At 43.1% G+C, this 18,344-nt stretch overlaps 3 protein-coding genes across 6 annotated transcripts in view; 1 reads left to right on the top strand and 2 right to left on the bottom strand.

Moving 5' to 3' along the window:
* LOC120450268 (streptococcal hemagglutinin) overlaps window positions 1-18,344 on the top strand; it is a 40,526-nt gene that overhangs the window by 1,386 nt on the left and 20,796 nt on the right. For all 3 annotated transcript variants that reach the window (XM_039633188.2, XM_039633178.2, XM_039633196.1), the window contains exon 2: window positions 528-772. The gene's annotated coding sequence lies outside the window, so the exon portion shown is untranslated. The remainder of the gene's footprint in view (window positions 1-527; window positions 773-18,344) is intronic.
* LOC120450313 lies at window positions 1,650-2,140 on the bottom strand. Its single transcript, XM_039633270.1, has 3 exons — window positions 2,041-2,140; window positions 1,832-1,981; window positions 1,650-1,778 (listed from the first exon to the last, which is right to left on the bottom strand). Exons 1-3 carry the CDS (start codon window positions 2,066-2,068, stop codon window positions 1,708-1,710), a joined length of 249 nt encoding a protein of 82 aa, XP_039489204.1. The 5' UTR covers window positions 2,069-2,140; the 3' UTR covers window positions 1,650-1,707.
* On the bottom strand, window positions 4,750-6,710 carry LOC120450304. 2 transcript variants are annotated; one of them, XM_039633248.2, is made up of 5 exons: window positions 5,815-6,710; window positions 5,599-5,721; window positions 5,396-5,511; window positions 5,214-5,337; window positions 4,750-5,158 (listed from the first exon to the last, which is right to left on the bottom strand). In XM_039633248.2, the coding sequence occupies exons 2-5, from the start codon at window positions 5,628-5,630 to the stop codon at window positions 5,056-5,058; spliced, it is 375 nt and encodes a 124-aa protein (XP_039489182.1). In that variant the 5' UTR covers window positions 5,631-5,721; window positions 5,815-6,710; the 3' UTR covers window positions 4,750-5,055. The 2 variants fall into 2 exon arrangements, with proteins under 2 accessions (XP_039489182.1, XP_039489191.1); XM_039633257.1 differs by lacking the exons at window positions 5,599-5,721; window positions 5,815-6,710 and having other exon boundaries at window positions 5,396-5,591.

Below are 18,344 nucleotides of genomic sequence, written 5' to 3'. Positions count from 1 at the left end.
GAAGTTTGTCGTATACTGGATGACCTTTATGCAAAACAGATCCTGGCAAACAACCGCCCACGCTGCCTTTTCCAATGCGGTGCATTATTAAGCGCCAGCTTTTCTATTATTCAGCACACACATGATGTCTGTGTTTGGACGGTGTAATAAAAAAGCATGCATTATTCATGCAAAGGCTTCACTGTGGTCAGCCAGCCGTTTTTCCCGCTGTTCGTATTGAAATGCCATTAGCGAAAATCGTGCGATTTGCATTGCGCCGACGCGGCGTATACGCAATCTGGCATTAAGATAATATTTATTCGCGTGGTGGCCATTATGCCAGCTGGCCCGAGATTTACATTAATATTGGTGGAACAATGCTGGCCATAATCGTTACGAATGCAGATAATGCCAGTTAGTTTGGCCTAATTAAAAGAGAGAGGGCAAGCGAAACAAAGCCCAAGAAGATGATTGCCTTCTGCTGATGCGTGAATTTTCGTAACAACAGCAAAAAGTAAAACATTGCAACATTTCGTGCTCGTTTTCAGTGAGTTGATACCGTTTCTGTTTGTGTTTGCCTTGCCGGAGCACGCGTGTGTCTGCGTTACCTTGGACAAGAATAAACCATCCAAACATCCTGCAGCATCCGCGCATCCAAACATCCAAGTAGCCCGGGCATCCATCTACTTGGCCATTGTGGTTGTTCTTGGCTGTTCTCCTCGGCGCGGCCCCTCGTTCATCCTCATTCTGAATCCTTGGCGCAGCAGATTCTAGTTGGTGGCCTACTCTGAAGGTGAGTGCAAACATTCGCTTTTTTCGTCATTTTCCTCGCTCAATCGATTATTCCCTAACTGAGCTCTAACCCAAATAAGCCATGAAATCGCATAAAGAGCTACAGGCGAGGCCAGCAAAAATAGAACATAATTAAAGTTTGAATGTTAAACACCCACATCGACAATTTATTCAATTAATTTTTTTTTTTTGGCCCAGAGATAAATAGTTTGATTTGCCTGCGGAGCGCAAAAAAGCACCTAAATCAATTTGCCAGTCAACGCATCGCTTTTTTATGATTATAATTTTTTATGTTTACAATGAGGGGAGAAACGATAATAATCAAATCGGTTCGGTTAACAAAAACTCATTCAGCTTCTGTTGCTAAATTTATACACATTTGTCTTAAATGATCGATATTTGCATTTGAGGTATACCGATGTTATTTTGGTTTATATTTGGAAATAATTCTCGCCTTACAATAAAAATATTTCCATTGGGCAAAAAGAAAAACCGCTCAAAGCGCAGACGAAGGCAAGCCACACACATCCAAGCAGCGGAAAATGTCAATAAACTTTTCGATTTGTGTCACGTCGGGTTTTCTACCATATACGTGGATAAACGACTTCTCTGGCTGAGATTGACATAGCTAACCCCCCAAACACCCCCCTAGGTATAGATACTCTGCAGACTGGGCGTGGAATAATGGGCGTGTAATGGAAACAGTTTGTTATAATTGGACAACAGTGACCGGCTATTACAGCTAAACTAGTTACTGGCTAAAGGCTATGGTGTTGCCTACTTTTGTGCGCTGAGCGAAGGGAAAACGTGGCGTATACGTAACATTCTTTCTAATTCCTATCCACTCCATACCTTAATTACCATTATGAATAGTGAAATATGACAAAAAGAATATTTATTGTGCTTGTAATGTATTTATACATTAATGCCAAAACATCATGTGTTGATATTGTCGCAAACTGGAACTTGCGTTTCAGAGCACTTGCTGCGAGAAATGGGCTTCAGGACTGAAACAAAAAGTTTAGGTCACTTATAGTTAGTAATCACGTTCGATATTTACCAGATAAGCTTTTCGACTTCCGATTGCAGTTAATGGCCTTCAAAATACATGGATTGCGAATGGTGTAAAAGCATTGTTTGTCCTTTTTGACACATCCAAAGTTGTCTTTGATGGGACAGATCTTATCACAATGTTCCCCGGCAACAACACCTTTTATTTATAGCAAGATTTTTAGGTAACAAATAGTATGTGTGCTGTTTATATTTTACCCAGTAACATTAGCCAGAGTAGCTTCATTTGTTAAACAGGCAACGTGTGTAAGTCGACTGAGATATGGCTGTAGGATCGGCATTACTAATTTACAAAAACGAGAATATACAACGCATTCAAGTATGAAATTAAATTAACTATTGCTTTCTGTAACAATACACGTTTTCCAATTGAACGCTAGCCCTTGAGTAACAAGATAGCAGATGGGTCAGAAAATGTCTCCTTCATAATTCATGGCAAACATTACATTAGGTTACTACTACAAATCATGGCAAATAAAATTCACCCGACCTCTGGAACATTTTTATGGCAACCATCTTTGCCAACAGCTCGTAAAACAAGAGCAACAGTCCGCAGTGCCTTACTCTCATAATTTATTTTGCATACACACTCGAACTCATTCGAGTAACAAAACAAGAAGAAAACAACAAGGATACACTCCTCTCGGGCACACAAAAAAACCGAGCATTGAAGGGGAAAAAATTCAATTTCAGAGAATATTTTTGGGAGCCACAGCTTCACTCTGTGCAAAAAATAAAATGAGCCAAATATAATTATCACTATTTGCAGCCAGTGAAAGTGAGATGGTAAACCGATAAAAATGTATACATTTGTGCAAATAATACTATTTTATGGCGCAGATCCGTAACAATATGACAATTGTTTTGATGGCAGAAATAGAAGCTAGGTATTTTCCGGGAATAGTATGATTTATGGCATTAAAATGTAAATGTTGTACTAAAATGTGTTGGTATTCAAATGGAACGTTGTATATTTTGTGGCTTTAATACATATATTCTCGTAGATTATCAGTGGTTAAACAAAGAAAATTGTGAATTTGTATAAATATTTAAATAATTTTAGAAAAGCTTTAAATTAAGCCAGGAATTCAATAACTTTTTTTCGCTCTTGTGAATGGAGGTTCCCTTTTTTAAGGCAGCCAAAGACAGCTCGTGAAACGTAATAAATAAATAAGGTTTGGCTGTAGTTCGCCATTTGAGGAGCTTAAGATTTTCCAGCCCACGTGGATGTGGATATATGGATTGTAAAAAGGTGCGAGTGCTTGTGCGTTTGCATATTTTAGCTGCTCCTTTGCACCTTTTACATTTTATATGCCGTGCGGCGGTTGAATTTCAGTTTTTGAGCCGTCGACTACTGGCCCCCGAAATTTTTCTCTTTTGCGCCGACTTTTATTTCAGTTTCCGTTTATGTACACATTTGTAGCCTGGCCAACATCCAGATCTACATCCACATCCACTTCCACACCCAAGCCAACCTTCACCTTTCGCACACACGGAGAGGTCACCATTCCCTGCCAATTTATAAATGCTGTATGTACATGTGTTTTCACAAGGCTTTAACTTGGCCCTCTTCCCAAAATGCGCCACAAAAAGTGGGCAAAAAAATAAAAGTGTAATATTCACTTTTTATGCTGAGGCTGGCGTTTCTCGCATGCGACTAAAAACCAGCTGCGGTCCCCGTACTGTGTAAATTTCTCCAACATTTCTCGAAACTTTTGCGGCCCCATGGTCAAGTTTCGGTTGGGCAAACAAAGAAAGCCCGACTTCTTTGCCCAGTTTAGTCCTTGCAGAATCGGAACTTTTGTGGCGTGTTTTTCGGTCGGATTTTGCACTCGAATTTGGGTTAATGGCCACACACATCCGCACATTACTTGTGGAAATTCCTACACAATCGAAGGCATTTCTGGCATTTGATTAGCCAGCTCTAATTTTAATGTAAAACTCGCAAATGGTATGCGTGTAAGTTGAAATTAACTCCGCTGTCAATACATACACACCTGTGCAAATTAGTTCCAGTTAAATGCGCTTAACACGGCCATCGAATTAATTTCTGTGTGGCGGATTAGCTAAAGCACCTCTTATCGCCCTGATTTGCGTATTAGATATGAGAAACCGACTCATTTACTATACTCAGTCCTAAAATAAATAGTATAGTATAAATATTCATAAAGAAAAATGTATACAATAATTACTGGAAACCTGTGAAGTATGTGTGCCATTTACCTATTGTATCGATTGAATTATTCAGAGATTTAATTCCAAAAATATAATCTGTTACTGCGCATCTCTGTCACTAAATGTTGATTTGATGCTTGTAAATCGAATTGAATAATTAAACAGTTGCCAGCGAACAACAACTGTTCAGCGGCAATCGATCACATAATTGAGATGCGACTTTGATTGCATTCGCAGGCTGTGGAAAATTACACGGCTGTGTAAAAATGCTGGCCATTTGATGGTGGTCGAGGATTCGTGGTAAGGGGGGGGGGGGCAATTGGCCTTAAACCGAGATGGCTGTGAATTGGGAGCAACTGTCGAGGTCGTCACATTTGACCCGCAATGCAGCCGGGGCTTAATCTGCCCCACAGTCGCATTCAAATGTCAATTAGTGTTGTTGCTGTGGTTTCAATTTCTCCACTCTGCCCCCTTTTTTTTCCGGCTCTTTCCGTCCCATTCCCAATCCAATTCCAATTCCAATCCCCCGGGAAGCCATCGAGCAATTGAAGGCCACGGAAGGCCATGGAAAGACCGCATCCGGATCTGAATCCTTGGCCAGCGTTCCATAAATCTGGGCCAGCACGAGTATTCGCCAAGGAGTAAGAAAGAAAAGCTCTAAACTTTGTTTAGCTAGCTGGTAATAAAATTGTTACCCAAAGTGGAGCAAATAAAGCTGTTAAATTAGCATAATTTGTGGATAAAATTGATTTATTCATAACATGGTTAGCTGCTTTCTTAATTTCGAAATGTGCACTATGTCCTAATTTGAACTGAACACATTCTTGAACTAGAAATTTCAGTCGCACTCAACTTTGCGGTTGCAGCCAAGTTACCTGAATCCACGTAGTGAATTTGTTGAGTGAAAAATCCGCGAATGCTGGGCAAACTAAGCTCCATAAAAACCCATAAATAATAATAGTTTCTGGCACAAACGACATTCTGCACAGATATCGTTAGAGATATAAAATATATCCAATTAAACACGACTGATCCTGCCTAGTTGCAAAGTAGGGCTCTGCTGCAGCAGTCCGGATAGGGAAGATCTGGATTGATGTATTCACCGTAGCGGCAAGGAGGCGACAGGATGCTCACTCCGCAGCTGCCAAAGGAATGTTAAGTGTGCATTCCCAGCCATCGAAAAGTAACCAACCCACCTGTGGTAAACGACACGTCCGTTAAGTCCGCACAAGATTTTGCGGCACTCGTGCGTGGGATCCTTGATGCTCACCCCCGGATTCAGGACGAGTCCCGGGTTGATGGTGCACTTACCGGAATGGTCTGCGGATGAAAATTGAAGCTGAAAATGGAGCTGTCAGCTGCGGTTGTCTGCACTCACTCGGGTCGTACTGGATGTCCTCCCATTCCGCCGACTGTCCCGCGTCGAAAAGGATCCAGATGAGCATAACTAACAGGACACAAGTACTCGCGGCCATCGATTCTTCAAAAATGTATCTAAAAATTTAAAAGCTACTTTGTTGCATTTAATATTTTCATTTAGTGAATAAATGTTATCGTTTAATTATGTTCCATTTGACGTACTTTGCAAAACATAAACGCACAATTTTAAGCATAGTTGCATTTGAAACTCATTTGGTATAGATTTGCCACTCTCGACGATCACCTCACCATGGGCACCATCAAGAACACACTTATAGAGATGGCCTATGAAGAGATACGATAATTAATTACTTTTGAAATTATTTCAACTGCTTAAGTAAACCTCTCAATGGTATAGATATAGCTCATACCCCTTACCATCAACGGCATAGATTTCATAATTGATGTTGGCAGCCAAAACGCCATGAATCATTATAATTACTGCCAGGATAGTGGAAATTCTGAACTGCGGCATCCTGATCCTGTTTGTGTGTGCTTGCCGCTGTTGGGTTTGCAGGAAATTTGACTAAAAGATTCGATTTTCCCAGCTGTCTGGCCGTAAAGTGCCAGGCCTGCCCTACCCTGCCTCGCTGTCGATTCCGTATGCGCATTTTAATTAAAATGCATTCAGACAGGCGGCAAGGATATGCGGGGGATATGTTGATGAAGTTATCGAATATGTTAATGCAGTTATTTGCAGCTGGATTCTCCTTGTGTCATCTGTTGATATAGTTGCATAATTCGATTAAGTGACGCTGTCTCCAGAGCCTCATGTCCTCTGCCCCTTCGATCCATGCCCTTCGACGGGTCAATGTAAATGTTGGTTTATTGGCCTGTCTGTCGTCTTTTGTCTTCCGTAAATTGTGATTGTTGGTGTGCCAGTCGGCGACCCAGGCCAAATCCATTTGAATCCACAAATTTGTGGGCCACCTAATTGATGCAGCTGTGTACTGGTGTACTGTTACTCACATATCTTTGGTCTGCTTTCGGGTCAACCACCATCGAGCCAAGTAGATGCGATTCTAGCTGGTGTGCTGGTTGGTTTTGATTACCTTTCCTCTGGCTGGCTGGCCAATTAGCAAGCGACCTCCATTGTTCGCCAGTTGAAATTAATTGAATCGAGTGGCCTCAGCTGGGCCTGAAATATGCCCTTCAATGAACTCATCTCAACCCCAGTGGTTGGCTAATTAACCGACCCACTCAGAGCTCAAATAAAGACAGGTGAATTTCCCGCCGAGGAGTGAATGGCTTAAGCGAAGAGAAAAGCGGTGCGGGCATGCTCTATTAGCTTGAAATCTACGGTATTACAGTGTTTTGTTAGCCCTTTTAAATTATACTATTAAGGACTTTTCATCTCAAAAGTAAAAAATAATGACTGATAGAGATCAAATCTGTAAAGGTTGCTTTCTGGCAGTCTAGGTCGTATGAAATTTAATCAATCATATGGAAATACATTCTGGGGGGCAACTAAAATTACATTTGGCAGCCTAGAAAAATAGTTCGACCAATTTCGGCTGTTTTTCATATCATTCTCTACACCTGAGCCAACGAATTCCGGTTTCCGCTTTCGCATACATAAAGGCCAAAAATTGTTTCGATCGATAGAGCAATAGAACCATGTACACGGCCATTTGCTAAGGTATTTGCATATATAAAGAATCAACACGTATATGTGGCATAAATAACAAATTGGCCAGGTGAACGCATTTTGCTGTGAGTTGGAATGGGCTTCGCTTGAGGTGTCCAGAAATAAGGGTCAACTTTCGGCCAAGCATTCTCTATTTGTTTTCTTTTTTTTAGGGAATTTGAGGCGACGAAGCGTTCAAATATTTCCTTTTTATTTTAGGCTGTCCTGAGGCTTTCAAAACAGAGATGGTTATCGAGTTTGACTCGTTTTTTATGGTCGCACATAAAAACACACATCATTATAATTTCAATGACATTAAAGTCCATATCAAAGTGATTGAGATACAAGCGAAATGCTTTATATTTATTGCTCTACTTTTTCGGCGCTTTTAATTTTTGTGACGCCTGCCCGCTGACCCCAGGTGCTCACCAGTTCACCAGCGCACCAGCTCACCAGCTCACCTGTTCGCCACCTCACCTTTCCACCTGGGCACACACTCGCATACAAATTGCTTCCTGTCCCAGTCTCCCAGTGAAATGTCTGCGTTAAAAGGCCAACGGCCATGTGTTTTATTCGGCATTTATTTACGTTTGCAGGCAGCAAGAATCGAAAAAGGGCGAAAAATGTATATGCGCGGTATACGTATATATGCGAATGCTTTTAGCCAAAGTCATTCATCCAAACACACGCATTTTTTTACGGCTGCATACATATCTATGTGTATTTGTAATTCTAGCTTTTCACGTTTGTATTTTTATAGTTGAGAAAACAGATATGACTTAGGCGTAGGCATGTGTAAGCCGAAGGTCAGGCGGATGTTTCGTGTGGAAAAGTTTGCTTTCAGCTTTCACCTGAAAGAAAATCATTTTGTTAAGACAAACTCGAGGAACAAATTTCTCTACAAAATTACATTTTCCAAAAAAATAAATCTGTGTGCTATTCTTACGTCATAGCTAGCTCTCCAATCATATATATTTCTCAATCAAATTAAATATATATTTTTTTTATAAAGACCGATTTCATTCATAATAAGTATACGCACTGTTTACCCAGTTCAAAACGAAACAAACACATTGTATCAATAATTTGCAGGACTTTACACTTTGTTAGCCGTCTTATATATATAATTGCATTGCAAATATGTAATATTCAATTGCGTTACGCTTCACTGAATATTTCATGGCCCAAAAATAAACCAACGAAAAACAACGAAAATTTCAAACACAATGCACGCACACATAGTGAATGAAGTGCAGTAAACAAAATTGCAGCTGGAGAACAACTAAATCCGATTCCGTCACTAAAATGTAGCTTTTTCTAGTTCAAACTTACGGCCTTGTGTACACAAAGCAAAATCTAGAACCATAATTTGTGATATATTTTTATGTTGGGTTATTGAAGCGTTGTATATAAAAGTACCTATATAAATAACACTAGAATTCCTTACACATTTTGTTAAATTTGAATAGAATTTTATTCTTCGTGTGCATTTTTTATAGCTAGCTACAGGCTGCAACAACTGCAGAAACCACTGCAAACGACCTTGAAAATGCGTTTTTCCAGTTTTCCAGCTTGCTTGTTTGTTTGCTCGTCTTGTTGTGGTTGGTGCTATTGTTCCTGACAGCAGCACACTGAGTTATTAAAATTTGCTTTTGCAATTGCAGTCTATAAACCGCTTAGCCTTTGTTTCACTTCGAGCAACGAAATACTCTCGAAAATAGATCTCTGCTTTGTGTCCAAAAAAATATTCAGGGGCATCGACTGTGGGCAACGCAATTATAAACAATTTGCGAGATGTGTAAGGGAAAAAGAAATGCACTTTTCAGCCATAAATTACTGTGTGTTTTTGAAACTTAGAAATACCTTGTAATGGGCTTGCAAAAGTGAAGAAATCAGTATGTCAGTCGGGGGAAAATTTCTTTTGATATTTGTAACTCGTTGTTTGAGACAAGAATTCACAATGGCTTTTCTTTTATTTGCAGGTGAGTTGCATTCGAGGAAAGTGTATTATACTCGGGCAAGTAAATGGGTAAATATTTTCTGAAGACATTGAAATTGGTTAAAGTCTTCAATTACACTCAGTTGCTTCTAATTTTCTTTTGAAGTAACACTTTAGCTTAATTAATTAAGCCGCATCTATCTCTTAAAATACATAAATGAGTTTCCCTACCCTCAGCAATTGTTTTAGGGAATTATAATCTGGGATATCAAAACGTTGTAAGTCGCTGGGTAATGGACTTGTGGCTGCTGTGTGTGAGTGTGACCAAACAGTTCGGATTAACCCAGACCTGCGAATTTATCCTTGGCATTTAACAATGCTTGACTTGCCCTGGATCTTTGTTGTTTTTGCTGCTGCCGTTGGAAACCGCGAAACTGCGCTTGTTGAATTATTTAAGACACACAAGTGCGCACCGCCCTATCAGCCAACCAGCCAAGCGCCCAACCACCCAGCATCAAGTACAAGGATAATGCCAAGCAGATAAAAGTGGCCGCAATGTAGCATACATTAAGGCGTCGGTGGCGACGCCGCCACTAAAGTCCTCTTTGGCAGCGGCAGCTTGATTATGTCTCAGGACTCAGGACTCGAGACCCGAGTCACTCCGCACAAAAAAGAAATTAATTAATTTTTAAGCGTAATTAAATGCAAAGCAGCACTTGGTGGCACGGCTCACTGAGCCCTTGCCCTTCCACGCCGCACTACACTGAAAACATTGGTACTCTTGAAGTAATTAGCTTAGCAGTCAGATTAGATTAGATGTTGAGATTAATATTATATTTTATATATTATGGTGACTCGCGGACTTGTCTTATGACCCAATAATGATTATAATTATCACCTTGATCTTTTTCACCCCCGAATTTGTGAACAGTGCTAGTCGACCTGGCTTTGTTTTTCCGGCCATGAAGGCGCAAGGCTAACAAGTGGGTGGTCAAGGACGCGAAGGATGCGCGCCAGTAATATTTTTCGGGCCACGAACATTTCTCGAAGGAAGTGATTTCTTTGAAATGAGTTTCGAGCCTCCATCGCCGAACATTTTTCCTTCACGCAATTAAAAATTCCACTCGAAGTCGGGGCCCAAAAAAAAAAAACAAAAAATAAGAAAAAGGTTATCCACTCGAGCGCAGTTAATGGGCTTCGAGTTCGGTTTCAGTGGGATTTCATTTAATTTTTTTTCGCTTTTTTATTTTGTTTGTTCTGACCCTGCGAATGATTGGCAAAGGGCAGAACGCCCCAAGGTGGCCGGAACTTTGTCTGCCATTGACTTTTGCATTTGGGCTGGCCAATCAACGCCCCGAGCCCGAAGAACCAGTGAGAGGAATCCGGGAGGATCCCAGTCAGGAGGTCAGGACCTGGTCCCCATACGAGACCCCTGAGAAAGCCAAGGAGCAACAATGGAGCTCACCAGATTTCGATTCACATTCAATTTTGATGGCTCGTTTGGCTTGGCTTTGCTGCCTTTGGTCAATTTCACTTTTATGTGTGTAGTCATCAGCTAAATGCCTTCCCAATATGTTGTATAGTATACCAATCTGGCCCGTTTGTTTGGCATGTACACATGTATTCATATAGACAACGTGCTCGTGCCGAATTTTTGGTTATTTTTAGGCGGCTGCACACAAAAAACCAAAACAAAGCCAAAACTAAATTCAAACAAAGCGAAACGAAACAATTACGCGCCATAGGCTCTCAGCAACTGTCAGTAGTCGCCTAATGGACTCGAAGCACAATCGATCCAAAATGCTTTTCATACATACTCAAAATGTAGAAGGGGCTCGGAAATGGCCAAAGCAAACTATAAAATATTAAATAATAATGATAACTTATGATGAAGTTGATTTGAGAATCCTTGTATTTTATTTGATAATTAAATTCTATTAGATTTTCCAACAACGTGAATGAATTTTTAATTCCCATTTGAACAAAAATCACTTGAAAATATTTATTTAATGGATTTTTTATTGCCGACCATGAGCATTCCCCGACCACATATTGATCGGATAAATATTTGCCGTTTTCTTTAATTGTTTGCTAGTTGCACACGCCGGAGCAAAAGCGTTTTCAATATGAATTAAGGCATGTCAATATAGTCGCGGATGTCCAAAACACAAAAAGGTATATCTGGCTGAGCACCTCCTCCAATCCCCACCATCCACCATGTGGATGGTTACTCGGTCGTGGCCCAGTTCATTAATGGACAGTCGGTGCAACTGCATTGGCACCTCCTCCAATTCCACCGGCCACACAATTCAATTAAATTTATGCCAATGCCAATGTCCGTGTGCTGCTGGCCTCTGGCTGTGTTTGTTTTTGTCTCACACGTATGTCAATAGCTGTTTTAAGTTAATTAATCAAAGCTGAGCCAATTTTTTGCCAGACGTTTTCCACATTTGTGGTTTGCGAAATGATGCGGTTGCCGCTTTAGATACCCACCTAAACTGCACTGCTCATTTGGGGGTAAATATATTCTTAATTTTAAGCAATATATGCATTAAAAATATAAATATTTATTTGTTTTGAATGTGTTTAGTTTTTAAAATTAAAAATACATTTATATAGTCTTTACACTTTCTTTGTGCCTTTAAATTTAATATATTTATTTTTATCTCGCATTTGACATCTTCTTTCCGCATCGAATTGGAATTTCGTTGGCATTTGCAGCCTTGGGACATAAATCGAACTTTGTAATTTAAACGTCATTAGTTTTCGCAATTCGTAAACAATTTGGCCTATTTTACCATAGTTTTCCGTTGTTTTAGCTGCTAGCCGATGATGATGATATTTACATTGGTGTTGGTTAAATGATTTCGTTTTGTTTGGGTCTTCGGATTGGTTTCGTTCAAGGTAAACGTATATACTCCTTGATACTCGTATATACTAAGGGTAAAAATGCCATTTTCTCTTGGCATTCAACATAATGATTATAATTCTGTAATTAAAATCAAAGCAATCAGCATTAAGTAGCAAGTAAATATATTTTAAGTGTATCCATCAGTATTTTTGGCTTATTTTGCGGCACGTGGCATGGCCCACTAATTGCCACTTGAGAGTGGAATCCCAAAACTGGGACCGGGTCAAAGCCGAGTCCTTTGTCGGGCCTTGGCACCCAAAAAGAAAAAAAAAAAAAGAAAGCAGTAAGAAAAAATCAAATTCACACATTCGCAGGACAGAAATGTGGGACAAGGAGGCGGGACGTGGCGACACAATTGTCCTTGCAAGGACACACAGCTGCCACGTCAACGTCTTAGCCAAGGGCTGTGCTGCTGCTGGGAAATATTGATCCGTTTTTTAAAAAACTGCTCAGCAGCCTGGCCAGGTGAGACAGCCAGGCGTGGCATTTATGAATTGTGTGCCGTGTTTGTTCGCAGGCCACGCTGCGTATACGCGATGTTTATTGATTGTGGCTGATGCGAGGCGATAAGAATGGATTCCTTTACGCCACACTGCCACAAATAAGTTGTTAGTCACAAATCACAGTTGGCCCTCCGTGTTACGTTCTAGTTTATTGAGATTTTTCCATAGCAAGGCTGCTGCAACTGTTTCCTGTGCTCAATGTCATCGACATTCAATGCAATTATGGCAAATTTCCGATGACCCCATCTCCCAAAGGCGAAAGTTCAATTACGTATTCAATTTGCGATTTCCACAGAGCACTGTGATAGCAAATTGCCAATGCCAGAGCCCAAACAATTTGAATGTGGATGTGCTGTGTACCAGTGTGTATGTGTGTGTATGCTTTTATCGCCATCGCCTCTGACTTTCCCGCCCGCAGGCTCTCACCTGTGCAGACAGGTAAACGATAACACAAACGCAGGGAAATGCGCACGACCAGGTGAAACTGGCGAACAGGCGAGCGCTTCGATTGCAGCGACAAAAGCCCATCGTCAACGGGCAACGGCAACGTGTCGAGCATAAGTAATGTTTATTTTTTATGTACATACAATTTTATACACATATTTCCGCTCGTTTTCGGGGGCCACATGCATGTAAAACGCGCTTCAAAGGAGGCAGAGAAAAGGCTGCTTGGCAAACATGAAAATTGCAAGAAATAAAGCAATGAGAAAGTATCCGATGTAGGTGCTGGAATTTGAAAAATATTATCTTAAACGTTCAGAGCGTTCTCAAAATTGTCTTGCAACATTGTAAAAGGGAACAAAAGGCAGCATTAAACTTCGTCCTTGTAATTGCGGCTCTGAGTTATTTTCCATATTCATTTTCAATGGCTGTAAGCTCCGCTCCTGAACTGCAGCGTCCTTCATTTACATGTTTTTTCTCGAAGATTTCGGAGATGTAGTTAATCACCCTCCGCCAGCTCTCAATTATCTTTTCTCGGCGATTGCAATTGTGGGTCAGTTGCCCAAGGTTGTGGACCCAAAGCCATCGCCCTGAAATGGAAACGGGTATGAGTCCATGACCGGAAGTGTGTCTGCATGCAGCGGACGGACGGGCATGTAAATGGGCTATGGACACGTGCCAGAGGACAGCTGGAGACAACAAATGGAAATGCCATTTCAATAATTTATGCCCGGCAATAAGGAGAAATATATTTAAAGGGATCTTAAAAAGCATCTGCCATATCTTTCACATGCTTAATAGCCGAAAATAATTCTCCTCCAGAGAAACAAATGCTCCAGGTGATGGACGCCCACATCCAAGCTGAGGCCCAAACTCACATCACTCATACGCCACGTGCAGCGCACTGCTGCCTGTTCTGCTGTCTGCCTGCCAATCTCTTCTGCTCTGTTTTTAATTAAAAAATGTTAATTTAAAGCTGCGAACTGGCATGGTCCCGTGAAAATGGCATGAAATAAATGAATAATAAGCTGTGCACCAACTCAATGTTACTCGATATTAAGAATTATTTGGAATTGAATACATTTCAGAAATTTACGGAGTTTACTATAAATCTAAAATAATTTATCCAGGTAAACAAATCCTTGCCAATATACAATTAAGTGAAAAATGCTAACGGCTATGGCTAAGCTAGTTTGCTGATAAACATGTAAGTAGTTTTAAGTAAGCCTCTGGCAACATGAAGTGTGTATTCAAATGCATTCATTTGCCAGTGATTTGCCAGAAAGCAGGTCATTTATCAATTGTAAAAACTTGCATAGAACCGAGTACTCAGTACTCCCAAAAGTATGCTATGAAAAATTGCACCAAAAATGCTTGCACGGAGAAATGAAAATGAAAATCAAAGGCAACGCCAATCGAGGGTGGAAACCACACGAAGGAAAAGTGATACAGGGAAAGGAAAAGACATTGTTTGGGTGCAAGTGCAAGTCCTTTTGTGTGCTAGTGAGTATCTGTGAGCAGCAAATCAAATTAAGCTATCAGATAACCGTGTAAACTCTGCCAAGCAAGTGCAGTTTGCAGCTCGCAGAGCCAGAAATTTTGCCTTGATATTCGGCACAAACGCAGGACACACATAGCTCACATACATCAATGAGTGGCAGCATGAAAGGAAATGATGGAAAAAAATAGAGGCAGCCTGAAAAAACATACCAAAAGCGGCAAAGCAATCAGCGAATCTGTGTGTGTGTGTTTTTTTTTTTTTTATATCATGTTTATTGTTGTGGGTGGAAATTAATATGTACAAGTGTTGTGTGTAGGGGGGGGGAAGGGGGGGGGGGGTGTTGTAAGGTGTTGTGAGGTGCGATAAATCCTGGAGTCCCTGCGGTACTACCGCGAGGCTATGCTTCGCAGGGCCAGGATGCGCTCATTTTTCCCTAGCTAGGATCCTGTTGACTCCGGGCGGCTCTCTCTCTTTCCGCTGCCCGCAGCCTCTTCATCGCCACTGCAGCGAAGTTGCTGATCTGATCCCAGAACGTCTGATCCGAGATCATGCGCTCCCCTAGGGTAGAAGGGTCCGTTACGTCCTCCATGAAGCCTTCCCTGTCGCGGTCGAATCGCTGGCAATTAAAGATGATGTGCTCAGCCGTCTCGTCGACGCCGCATTCTGAGCAGTGGCTGTCGTCGTCGTGGCCAAACCTAGCCAGGTAGCTCCTGAAGCATCCATGCCCGCTAAGCATTTGGGTGAGCCAAAAGTTCACCTCGCCATGCCGTCTTCGCGTCCATGCGACCACATCCGGGATGATCCTAAAGGTCCATCTTCCTTTCGTCGACTGCTGCCACCGTCTTTGCCACCTTTCCAAGCTGTTGGTTCTGGCGTTGGCTTTTATGGCTCGCTTCTGGGCCGAGCTGCACTGTCCCACAATCTTCTTCACCTCGTGGTGTATCTCCTTCGCCTCCAAGGCCAGCAAGTCTATGGGCAGAGTTCCCGCTATGACTTGGGCTGCGTCGTCTGAGATTGTCCGAAAGCCGGAGCACACCCTTAGGGCGCACAGCCTGTGCGTCGATTCAAGGCCCCTTATGTAGGACCTCTTCTCCGCAGCTTCCGCCCATATTGGGGCTGCGTACAGGGCTGTTGCCCTGCAGACGGACTGTAGAAGAATTCTGCGTCCCTGTCTTGGGCCCCTGCAGTTGAGCATTATTCGCGCTAGAGCCCTAGCGACGCTCGACGCCTTCCTGTTCGCTTCCGCCAGATGCTCCTTGAACGTTAGCCTAGTGTCTAACAAGACCCCTAGGTATCGAATCGCTCGCGCCGACGTGACCGTGGTGTCTCCGACTCGGATGGTGGCTGTCTCTACCTGCTTGCGGCTAGATATAAGCACTGCCTCCGTTTTGTGGTGAGCAATGTCCAGGCCGACCGCTTGGAGCCACTCCACTATGATGCCGATTGCTGCATTCGCGAGGCTCTCGGCTTCATTAACGGTTTTTGCCACGATTACCACGGCAATATCGTCAGCGAAGCCAATCACTTTGGTTCTGCCTGGTAGTGGCAGCCGTAGCACACCATCGTACATAGCGTTCCACAGCAGCGGCCCGAGAACCGAACCTTGGGGGACCCCGCAGGTCACCCTGTGCTCAAGTGTGCCTCCGTCTGTGTCGTACAGTAGCACTCTGTCGCTGAAGTAGGCCTTGACTATGCCCACCAGAGCGTCCGGTACCCCTAGGTGCTGTAATGCTCTTATGGTGACGCCCCATCTCGCTGTGTTGAACGCATTTTTATATCCAATGTTACCACCAAGCAGTACTCCTTGCTGCCTCCGTGCCATCTTGTGCCTTCAATTGCCTTCGAGGCGATCTCCTTGACCGTTGCTATGGCGTCCACTGTCGATCTCGCCTTCCTAAAGCCGAACTGCATTTCTGAGAGGTCCCCTGCAGCGGAGATGGCCTCGTGCAGTCTGAGGCTGATACAGCGTTCGAAAGCCTTGCCGATGTGGTCGATCAGGCATATCGGTCTGTATGAGGATGGGTCCTCGGGCGGCTTGTTGGGCTTGGGGAGCAGTACCAGCTTCTGTCTCTTCCAACGCTCTGGAAAGAAGCCTTCCGTGAGACACTGGTTGAAGACGGCTGCGAATGCTTCCGGGTGCTCGTACATTCCAAGCTTGACGGCGATATCTGGGATACCGTCCGGCCCTGGCGCCTTCCCCGAAGGCATTTCCTTTGCGACCTCGCGTATTTCCTCCGGTCGGAGCGCTAACTGCGACAAGTTGCCTGGAGCCGCGTGAGGAGGTTGCGGGTCCGAGGGCACCATTGGAAACAGGTGTTCCACGATCGCTGTCATCGTGGCCGCGTCGCCTGCTTTTAGAGGTTTCGCCTGGCTTAGCTTTTTAACCACTATTTTATATGCTGAGCCCCAAGGGTCCTGCTCGGCTGAGTCGCATAGCTCCAAGAAGCATCTCCTCTTCGACTGCTTGATGAGTCTCTTTAAGGCCCTTCGATTGTCGGCGTATTCTTGCCTCAGAGTCTCGTTGTTGGGGTGGCCGTGCTCCCTTTGCTGCCGCCGTCTTGCCCGAAGGCAGGTTCTGCGAGCCTCCGCGATCTCGTCGGTCCACCAATAGACTGGTTCCCGGTGGCGGTGGTGGCTCCTTGACACCCTCATGCTTGCTGTGCATGCCCTCTCGACTGCTCTAGTCAGGCTGATTGCGCTTGCCGCTGCGTTCTCACCGATGTCTGGGCTCCCAAATTCCCTCAGGAACGCGTCCCGCTGGAGCGTCTTTGGGTTGAAGTGCCTCTTCGCTGGTGGGGCTGTGAAAGATCCTCCGCTGGTGATGTCGCAGATAATCGCCTTGTGGTCACTTGCCGTGTAGGCATCGCTGATGGACCATTGTGCGCGCTGGAAAAGCGAGCCACTGCAGTAGGTCAGGTCTACTACCGATCCTGCTCCAGCTCGGCTGAAGGTGTGCTCCGTTCCCGTGTTCAGAAGAGCTACGTCCATAGACGCGAAGGCTTCCTGAAGGGTACGCCCTCTTGCGTTCGTGTGGACTGAGCCCCACTCCTCTGCCCAGGCGTTGAAGTCCCCAGCGATGACCACGTTTCGCTCTCCTCTTGCGTCGTTAGCCAGCTCATCAATAACTGCTGAAAATTCCGGAAGGGAAAGGCGTGGCGGTAGATAACAGCTGTACAGGCACAGGTCGCCAACCAGCCCCCTAACCAGTGTGTGTGTGTGTGTGTGTGTGTGAGGCTCTATGTATGAGTTACTGCAGCACAACTGACATGGCAAATCGATAGAACTGCGTTAAGCCAACGCCAACAGATGCGGTTTGATAGTTGGTCTATTTCCACTGCTCGCCATTTGCACCACCACATTTCTGGTTGATTTCTCCAATTGTTGTACTCAAATTGCCTCTGGCTTAACGAAAAACAGTCTAAATGGCATAGTTAGGGCTAAATATAAAATATTTACCGAGAGCTTACATTAAAAATGAATTAAACTAGCTGTATAGAAAAAATAATAAATAAATTACCGGGCTGCTAAATGAAATTGTATTAAATTTATAATAATATTTCGATTTATTTGCATGTCAAATATTTATAATTCCGTTGAATATTTTGTTCATATTTTCAAAGGAATTATTCTGCAGCTGTGTTTAACTTAAATATGTCCGCAATAATAATCCCCAACATTTTGGATGCCAGATGGAAAAACCATTCTCATTCATAGTGTGAAGTGTGCTAAAGATTATAATCTTGAAAGTGTAGAATTATGTCAGTAGCAATCTGGACTCAAAATGATGTTATAAACTTGTACAAAATGTGTTTTCTTTTGCAACTGAAGAAGAACTTCTTCTGCAGATGAAGGGGAAACGTCTGGGCTCAGCATAATGCATTTATGCAACCTAAAGCTTCTGTGAGAGTCCTTTTTATTTTTCGCCTGCCACAATGACACCCACACCCACAGGTGCATTTTCTGGTCGTTTGGCTGCCTTGATTGCA

This window comes from Drosophila santomea, chromosome 2L (assembly GCF_016746245.2).
Source record: "Drosophila santomea strain STO CAGO 1482 chromosome 2L, Prin_Dsan_1.1, whole genome shotgun sequence".
Lineage (NCBI taxonomy): Eukaryota > Metazoa > Arthropoda > Insecta > Diptera > Drosophilidae > Drosophila > Drosophila santomea.
This window is presented reverse-complemented; position numbering and strand designations above follow the sequence as displayed.

Coding starts and splice junctions, on each gene's coding strand:
- LOC120450304 (XM_039633248.2), bottom strand. CDS start 5,630: ATGCTTAAAATTGTGCGTTTATGTTTTGCAAA. Junction 5,512..5,598: donor GTGCGTTTATGTTTTGCAAA/GTACGTCAAATG, acceptor TTAAATTTTTAG/ATACATTTTTGAAGAATCGA. Junction 5,159..5,213: donor GGACGTGTCGTTTACCACAG/GTGGGTTGGTTA, acceptor TTCCTTTGGCAG/CTGCGGAGTGAGCATCCTGT.
- LOC120450313 (XM_039633270.1), bottom strand. CDS start 2,068: ATGAAGCTACTCTGGCTAATGTTACTGG. Junction 1,982..2,040: donor ACTCTGGCTAATGTTACTGG/GTAAAATATAAA, acceptor TATAAATAAAAG/GTGTTGTTGCCGGGGAACAT. Junction 1,779..1,831: donor GAAGTCGAAAAGCTTATCTG/GTAAATATCGAA, acceptor TTTTTGTTTCAG/TCCTGAAGCCCATTTCTCGC.